The sequence below is a fragment of the Dermochelys coriacea genome, chromosome 5 (assembly GCF_009764565.3).
Source record: "Dermochelys coriacea isolate rDerCor1 chromosome 5, rDerCor1.pri.v4, whole genome shotgun sequence".
Classification (NCBI taxonomy): domain Eukaryota; kingdom Metazoa; phylum Chordata; order Testudines; family Dermochelyidae; genus Dermochelys; species Dermochelys coriacea.
The window spans coordinates 25,867,883-25,876,600 of record NC_050072.1 but is presented as its reverse complement, the minus strand read 5'-3'; the positions used below and the strand labels follow the sequence as shown (position 1 = coordinate 25,876,600).

Sequence of the window (8,718 nt, the reverse complement as noted above, 5' to 3'; positions counted from 1 at the left end):
TATCATTTCACTGTTTTTAAAGACGCACTTTCACTTTGACAGAGTTTGACTTGTCACTCTTTCAATAAGGAAATCAACTTTGCATGAGGATATTCAAAACAGATATAGTTAAACTCCTTTCCCCCCCCCCAGATAAATGTACCCATCTTTAAGGAAGATAAGTTTAACAAAAATGAATTATCTGAATCTTCAGCGGAGGAAGATACCCTATTTAGATGTTCAAGAACACAAATTGTAGTTCATAAAAGTTATACACCCATGCCAGTGGGGTGCTCAGATGATCATTTCTCCCAGGAATATCAACAAGTACATAAATTAATTCAGTCTTACCCAGAACAGCTGATCAACATCATAGTCAATGCTTCTGCAGAAAATTCAGAACATCCAGAGAGATTTAATCGCACCAAACTGGAATTCTGAGCGATGCTTCTGTAAAGACCATAGATGGAGTGTCACAATGCTTTCACATTTCTCCTGGTATTATCAATTTTATGGTTTGTTTTCATAATTAAGTTCCAGGCTCAAGATGGCCTTAATTTAGTAAAGATACATTTATGCATGTCTGCCTAGTGAACCCTAGGTTTTCAATTTAACAGTTAAAGAGATATTCTGTAACTGCTGCATTAGTGTACTTGATAAATCATACACTTGAAAAGGGCTATTATCTCTAGGGTCCTGGCCAAATTCCTATTTGGATATTTACATTCTGCCTAATTGAATGTTTCCCTTGCAGTTTTAATGTTCCTCTGCTCTTCCTGTTACTATGCGCTGTTAAACAGCTGCCATGTTTCACCTCAGAGGTGGCTGCATTTCTGCGATGGATAAAGCAATTATCCCATTTGTAAAATAAGCCTCAATCCTGTAAGTAGATGTGCTTATGCAGACCCCTGCACCCAAGCGTGATTTTGCTGAAGTCTGTGCTACTCTAGCTATTTACAACATGAGGGCCTACATTTGTAAGTTGTCTGGGGAGCCTTTTGCACACAAGAAGGCATATAAATAAAGTTGTTAGTGAGTATTTCTTATATTGAATACTACTTGTGGCCTCATTCCAGCACAGAGGAGGTTAACTACCCTGTTTGGCTCAACTAAACCCATCCCCCCCTCTCTCAGGGGCAAGTAGTACAAGAAAAAGGCCCTGGCAGCTCAGTTAGAGCTAGACCAGGGAAGGAGCAAGATGTCCGTCCCACTGTGGCAAGCGATGACCCTCCAGAGCCAGCTTGGAGGGAAGGCAAACTGCTACCCCGGAAGACTGAGAAACCCAATGAGGGAGTGGAGAGCGGGCCATCTGACGAGAGGGGGAACCAGGCCCCAGTACCATGGAGCAGCCCCACCAGATGCTGGTAGAAAGTAGCCCAAGGCGTTGGATCATATTGAAGTAGTTCTGTATTAAAATCACAAATGAGTTTGATTCCCCATAGTTTAAATTCCAGGGTATTACTAATTAAGAGGTCTCTTGGTTTTTGGTACTGTTTCTCTCCCTCTGTGTGAAACTTGCAAGCTGCTAATTGTTAGTACATTCTAAGACAGAGTGTTCTCAAAGCAATTCTTTGTAACAACTACTCACACAGAGAGAGACTCAAAGCAATACTCTAACAACAGAAACAGCACCCAGAAACTCCCCGCCCTTTTGTTGAATTCATCTCTCTTTAACAATTGATAAAAATAGAGATAGAGGATGTATGTAGATGGATGCTTGGTGTGGATAATAACTGAATAATCAGGGAGGTGTCAGCCTAAGAATCCAGTGTCCATCGGCTGAAGAAGGCGTCAAGTGGAAATAACCAGAGGACCCCCAGAGGGCAGACTGGAATCCACCCAACAGTCTCAAGAATGGGAGAACCAAAGAACAAGATAACATCTGGCAGCACGGAGCCATCAGGAATGTGCCATCTGCTGATTGATTCAGCAACAGCATGATGAAGCAATTCCCATAGACTGGCATAGGAAGAAATTCCTATAAAAATGGACTCTAGAAAGTGAGAACTTTGGGGTCTGATTCTGCAAACCAACTTCCAGGAGCATTAGATGAGCCTCTGACAAGGCCCTGCTCCCTCCTTAGGTCCAGGCCACCTGGCCAGGGGCTTGGCATGAGCAACTTTGTCTGGTAACTATGATAACAACCTTGCAGAAGCTGTGTGTGTATGAATGAATGTGTCAATAAATATTAAATTGAATGGAATGTTATAGCTATGACTAACTGCTTACTATGATTCTTTCTGTATTCACAATAAATGTGGCATTTTGCCTTTTCCCCTTTAATAAGATCCTGCTGGTTTTTATTTTATTGGTATAACAAAGGAACAGACACATTGGTCTGTTGTATTGCCAGGAGGCAAGACAGTGACCCCACGTTCTCCTGGCAACCCTAAGACGGAATCACCAGTCATTTCTAGTGCCCTGGGCTGGGACCTGGTGTAGCAGGGTGAGTCCAGGTTCCCCTGCCCCCCAACCCTCAACTTTGGGCTGGATGAGTGCTAACCCTTAGGTCAGAAGGCCAGAGCCACTAACAGTTGACTTGTTCGGCCCTCGTTCAGGAGGCCTAAGCTGCTACTTACTCAGTTGGAAGCTAGGATGCCCAACAGACTAACCCGGCATGAGTGCTGATTCGCTGATGCCACCAAAGGAGGTGCCCATGGTCCTGAGATGCAGGAACTTTACACTTTTGAACATGCCCACTCACCTAATTATATCATTAGAAAGCACCAGTCCTTCCAAGCTGAGGTTCTGTAGTCTATCACAACGACAAAGAATAGTATGGAGATCTGCAACATTTATTGTGCAATTGGATATGTCCATATGTTTCACTCTAAGAGGTCTAAAAAGGGGAAAGGAGAAAGGCAGACAATACAAAATGGATTTTTTTTTAAAATTGAGGTAGCATACTGCATTTGTATATTACAAATGAATACACAGCTAGCAGAAAATGTATATGCATTAATGCATGTCTGATCCATCATTACTACTAAGCTGGTTACCAAAACTGCAAAATTTTATTTACTTTGAGGCATACAAATCTTTAAAACTCAGATCTCTCTCTATGCTAGAGTTAAATCATATTTCCTTTAACTTTGCATAGAAATATACTTCAGTGGTCAGTAGTTCTTGGTTCTTTAAAAAAAAAATTACTGAATAGTAGTAGACTATACTCCTTAAGATTGTGTTCATCAGTTCTTGAACAATTCTGAATCAAGAACAGAATGCAGTTCCCCTGATAGTCAGCCTTGTGCCTTATTCCCTGCTCCATGCTGCCTCTATTCCAAAATTTATAGATGCCACAAGTGACGACCAGGTGCTAAATCAAAGAGATTGGTTGAAATATATGAAAAACTGAAAGAGAGACTTTGTTCCAGGGCACCAAAAGATGGTGACAGCCTTACCGGTTGTTTTTAAACAATGGTTTTCCAATACAGGATCTTGGACAACGGAATACAGTTACACCCACAGGGAGCAACTGCCCAATCACTCCTGGCAGCAGATTTTTACCAGTCAGATCAAGGGTCTGCCAGAGCGATTCATCAAACCTAGGGAGGAAAGGAGTTTGCTGGATAGTAAGTAATGAAAGGCCAAAGCAAAGGACACTGTCATCAACAGGCTTTAATATTACAAATGAATGTGCAAAACAAGGAAGTCAACTCAGCAAGGATTTACTTATACAAATGTTACTGAGATTTCTCACTGATCTGACAGCAAAGTGCATTCTTATTCCAGAATATGAAGAGCCAAGATACTGCATGAAACTCATTGCAATAGGCTGAGGTCTCCTGCAAGTACTGGAACTCTGTGGGAAAGGGGACATTATTTGTTTAGTGGGAGGCAAAGTTTAAGAAATTTGGGGGAAGATAGGAGCCTGGAATCAATGAATGGAACGGGTGGGTGCATGATGGAAGAGCTCAGACTACACTACATATTGGGGGGAGGGAGTGAAGGAGTGGGCAAGACCCCAGGTCTCATTATTGGGAGGGCTGGAAGAGAGCAGAGGCTTTAAATTAGTTAGGGGTACAGCCCAAATGTAAAATTTCCAGATAAGTGTGGTTCTCAAGTGACAGTCTCCATTTAAACATCAGGAATCAAATGAGTCTAGAGTCTCAATGCATGTGTAACCAACTTTCATTGTAGACAGAATTACACATGCACATCAAAATGAGAACAAGACCATTTAACAACCTTTAAAAAGCAATGCTGTTCTCAATACCTACAAGTAAAAAACAATACTCACGCTAGGCGTTGCCATCTCTTGCAAATCTGGGAAACTTTTAGCAGGTCAATTAGTGGTAAGTATACCAAGATCCCTAACAGTAATTCATCTGGTAGTGCATCCCAAGAAATACCTTTAAGAAAACAGTCAACAGGTTTTACATAGATCGGATTCATTTTTGTCCACTGATTAGACAAAAATATTAAAAACAGACAAATTCCCTGCCCTACCATCACTACCTTATTCCCTCGTTGATCTAGGGATACACTAGTCCACTACTTAGGTACTTACATTTCCTTATTGGAAAGGTATTATATTATTACTACTATCATCTCATCCAAGATGTTACTAGGTGCTGTGTGCATAGGTGCAAAAATAGCTGCCAACAGCATTGTCCCACATTTATCTTCTGAAGCTTGTTTGTCCAACCCATTGTGTTCTGAGAAAGTGTATAAAGAGTTCCATAACCAGAGTCTCTTTCTGAAAGGGATGCAACTATTCTGCTTTTGTGCAATTAGCCCTTCTTAAAATTCATGACTCTACCAACTGCAGCCCCTAATGCATATTGAGCTATTGCTCTGCCTAATATCCAAACATTCTTTTCTTAAGCAAGAACATTTTCAAGTCATTATGTACATCTAGAAAATGCTGTTACTGCTCCAAAGAGGTCTGTGGAACAAGGAATTACCTCCCTAAATGGGATGGGAGACCATGTACATTTTAGATAGGAACCCCAGCCAGCACTTTTCAGAAAAAGTTGTGATCTGGGAAGAAATATTTGACAGGTTGAGCACAAATGAGAAGGGTGGCAGTTCAAAAAACAGCCCCTGTAAACTCACCAAAATACCATAAAGAAAGTCATAAGCATTAGTAAGTTACTAGATGGTAAGGAGGCAGCTCAAAATGAGGTTTTACAAAGGCTATGAGAATATTCATCTCTTGTGACGTTTAGATCAGAGGTCTTCAGATAGTATAATCTGTTGCTGGGAGGATGTTTCTGAATCTATCTGAGTTGATCTCTTTTTAATCCATTCTCTGTTGGCCGAAACTGCTGTACTACAGATCTGGGAAATGGGAGAAATCCAAAATCCTATTTAATCCTTATTGAAGAAAACACAATAGAAGAAATGATAGCCTGCATAGTAGCTATCAGTCTCTATGACTCATGGGAAGTATTTTTTCTCCAGAGATGATAAAATACTATCCATTCACAGGTCTCCTTTAAGGAAGGAATAGAGTGAACCACTTCCTTACAGTAACTCTCTCTTTAGGGCATGCAGGCTTGTCTAGAAGTGGGAGGGGAAAGTCAAACTTGTGGGAGATAAAAAAGAAAGACTTGAAAGAACCACACACGATTCACTAGATCCAGGGACTACAGTTTGCTCAGAGAGACCAAACTATGTAAGAAGCAACTAAACTATTAGTGATTTGTAGTACCCGACCTCAGTCATTGTCACTGTTACAAGCTGACCCAAGCTTGGGCTGTTGTTACTCTACCTGACTCTGTCTCTCGGAACAGCCTAGGCCTGCGTGCAATCACAAACTCCTTGTCCTTCTCTTTCACTTTCTGTCGTTTCTGAGGATAAAGAGACACTAGCAGCTCCTGAGGGGTGTTCTCACTGCCCAGCTTCTCTTTCTTAAGGACAGACACTCCCATGCCTGAGAGTAGCTCTGATGTTTTGGTGGGATCCCACGACCACGTGAAGCTTGTGGAAACATTGCTGTCTGAAGCTGGGATTTCCTGGAGATGTCTCCTGCAGGAACAGCACAAGTTACACCCCAAATGTTGGAATTAGAAGTATGTAGAAAGACAAAATGGCACAGGTGCCTGCACCTACATCCCCTACAGTAAGCAATACAATTCACAGTGAAAATCAATAACACTTTGTACTTCTATAGCATTCAAAAATCCTATAGGGTCTTACAAATGTTCACAACACCTCCAGACCTGGGATACATATAAGGATCAAATTGAACAGATTTATGTGATACTCTGTGGGGGAAATAGTCAGAAACACACATACTTAATGGAAAGAAGTAACCTGGGAAGCAGAAATGCTAAAATGGACCCACTTAGGGTGACAAGAGTAAATCAGACAATGAATTTGCAGCATGATATGATTGCAAAAAAGAATATTACAATTTTGAACAGTGGCATCACAAAGGGATGGGAATCTAGTCAACAGCAATAAAGAATAGATGGTGGCTTTATGGTCAGTTAGAATACTGCACATTACCACAGACAAAATCGTAGGAAGGACAGAGAAGGCAGCAGCAATGATCGGGCCATGAGGACTGATTTAAGTAGAAAGATTAAAATAGCTAAATATATTTAATTTTGTATTGTTTATTTTGTTGGACAGAAAAAATAAGAAGCAAAGGGGTGAAACTAAGAAGGGGAAACTTCAGTCTGAAAATTAGGACAATCTTTCTAAAATATCTATCATGCTGCAGAATAGTGTGTCAGAGAAACTGGTGGAAATCTAGCTGTTTGGGACTATTACAATGAGACTGCACAAATAACTGGAGGAAAGTACTGCAATGGCTGGGGTTACAATTAATGATCTAGCAGGTCTTCTCCAACTTTCATTGCCAGAATTGCTTCATCCACCTGTGTGAACTCTGTGCAATTTACAGTCTATAGCAAGTGTGTGACCTGGTGGTTTGAATAAAGAACTGGGAGTCAAGACATTGAATTCTAATACTGCCTCTGAAATGGACATCTGTTTTTAGGCTCTTTTGCTTCAATTCTCTCATGTATATAATAGTGATTACTTATCTACCTCACAGGGGAATTAAAAGATTACAGTGTTTGTACAGCACTTTGAAATACTGCAGTGAACTAGTTAGTGCATACATGTACCTTTATCATTTACTGTATAGAATTAGCACTGCTCAAAACTGTGCATCACAGGCCTTGTACTGCTAACAGGGACCCTCAGTTAGCACAAGTGATAGGCATTTGTTCTCCATTTTTGGTCCTATTATCATCATAGAGTTCTAAATAGCCATGGTGTGATGCAAAGTGACATCTGTGAAGTCCCAGAAGGCCAAAGACACAACCATCAACAATGAATATGAATTCACTTAACCTCAGATGCTTGAAAATATACTTCATTTACAGAGGGGAATATAATGAACTGGCCAATAGCTATATATCTCTGCCTTATACTACAAATAATCAGAACTACACAATTATTTCCACACTGCTAATGGAGAGTGTTTTGGCTCAAACAGTAGGGACTGTGTCTTCGAAGCAGAGGGGATCTAGCTGCACTACTGCTATAAAGTTCCAAATGGTCATAACGTGCACCACAGTAAAAAACTGCAAAATCCTCCGTGAACACTGGTTTGTTACAGGATCACTGTATTTTGGACAACACTACACACACACCCCCCTCCAAGTCACTATCATCCAGGCTACTGGTCCCGCTCAGATTTCCGCCAAAATCACATGGCTACCTGCTATTAATTACTCTTTAGCGGACACACTGAGACGATGCCTAAGTATGACTTGTGCTCACCCGGGTAGCCTTGGGGGATGCAGATGCGGTTTCCCATCCCCTGGGTAGAGTTGAAAGGGGCAGAAGGACGTACAATATACTGCAGCGTTAGAGACTTAACACCGCGTGGACAGACAGATAACAAAGCCCAGTGCAACACTTTGCACGCACCCCCCACAACACAGCCGCAGCCTATGCTTTGGGCGGCCAACCACCACCACCACTCACCCCTTCCCTCGGCAATACCCCATGCGGACTCCGGCCAGCTGCCCCCGGCCGCCGCATTACCTGTGCATGGTGGCCTGGCGCAGAAGCATTAGAAGCTGGGCGCCTGGGTCCCCGCACTAACCAGCAGCAGGAGCGACCGTCCCTTCCCGCGCCTCCTCTCTGCGCAGCAGCAGCACCACCGACCTGAGCGCGACCAGCACCACGTTCCATTCCCCAGCGCGCGCGACTCCTAACGGAAGCGAGGACAGCAGCCGGTGAAAGGGGCAGCCGCAATGCCTCCTGGGATTTGTAGTTCGTTCAGCGGCGCCGGAGTCGGCCTCCCCAGAAGCCCGCGCGGCCCGGCTGGGCGTCGGTCGATGACGTTGTTGGACGGCGAGCGATTAGCCAAAGGGAAATGTCCGCAGCTGAGGAACCGGCTGCCCCAGTCGCGGTGACACGGAGGAAGCCGGGCCTCAAGGGAACTGGGGCCAGCTGCTGTGGCGCAGTTTGAAACCCCGCTTCGGCCGGGGCCATCGCGCACGGAGCCAGGCGCCCGGGGCAGCCGCAGCCGCAGCAGGGGGAGGATGGAGGCGGGCAGAGTCTGGCGGAGGCCCCGGTGCTGAGAGAGCGGCTCAGCTCCAGGTGAGCCAGCGGGGTGGCTGGGCCTGAGGGATCGCCCCAGACACCGTTCCCCTCAGCTGCCCCCTTCCCCCCGCTGCGGCCAGAGAGCAGCTCCTGGCAGGGGTGTGGGGCGGCCTTGGGAGGGAGGGGCCAGTTTTGTGTCACCAGGGTGGGAAGAAGAAAAGGAGG

The 8,718-nt window shown here is 43.8% G+C and overlaps 2 protein-coding genes across 6 annotated transcripts in view; one reads left to right on the top strand and one right to left on the bottom strand.

The window, feature by feature from the left end:
• The window catches only part of SKP2 (S-phase kinase associated protein 2), a 42,251-nt gene that overhangs the window by 15,766 nt on the left and 17,767 nt on the right, over nt 1-8,718 (bottom strand). Inside the window, exons 1-6 of one of the 4 annotated variants that reach the window (XM_038402548.2) lie at nt 7,990-8,189; nt 5,696-5,952; nt 4,220-4,331; nt 3,381-3,524; nt 2,684-2,818; nt 331-429 (exon numbers count right to left, since the gene is read on the bottom strand). In XM_038402548.2, the coding sequence (XP_038258476.1) occupies nt 331-429; nt 2,684-2,818; nt 3,381-3,524; nt 4,220-4,331; nt 5,696-5,952; nt 7,990-8,018 (776 nt within the window). In that variant the 5' untranslated portion in view covers nt 8,019-8,189. Of the gene's footprint in view, nt 1-330; nt 430-2,683; nt 2,819-3,380; nt 3,525-4,219; nt 4,392-4,886; nt 5,393-5,695; nt 5,953-7,989; nt 8,190-8,718 lie in introns of those variants that run through there. The other 3 variants (XM_038402547.2, XM_043515072.1, XM_043515071.1) reach the window with 3 other exon arrangements.
• The window catches only part of LMBRD2 (LMBR1 domain containing 2), a 62,334-nt gene continuing 61,829 nt past the window's right edge, over nt 8,214-8,718 (top strand). Inside the window, exon 1 of one of the 2 annotated variants that reach the window (XM_043515063.1) lies at nt 8,214-8,550. The gene's annotated coding sequence lies outside the window, so the exon portion shown is untranslated. The remainder of the gene's footprint in view (nt 8,551-8,718) is intronic. The other variant, XM_043515065.1, reaches the window with a different exon arrangement.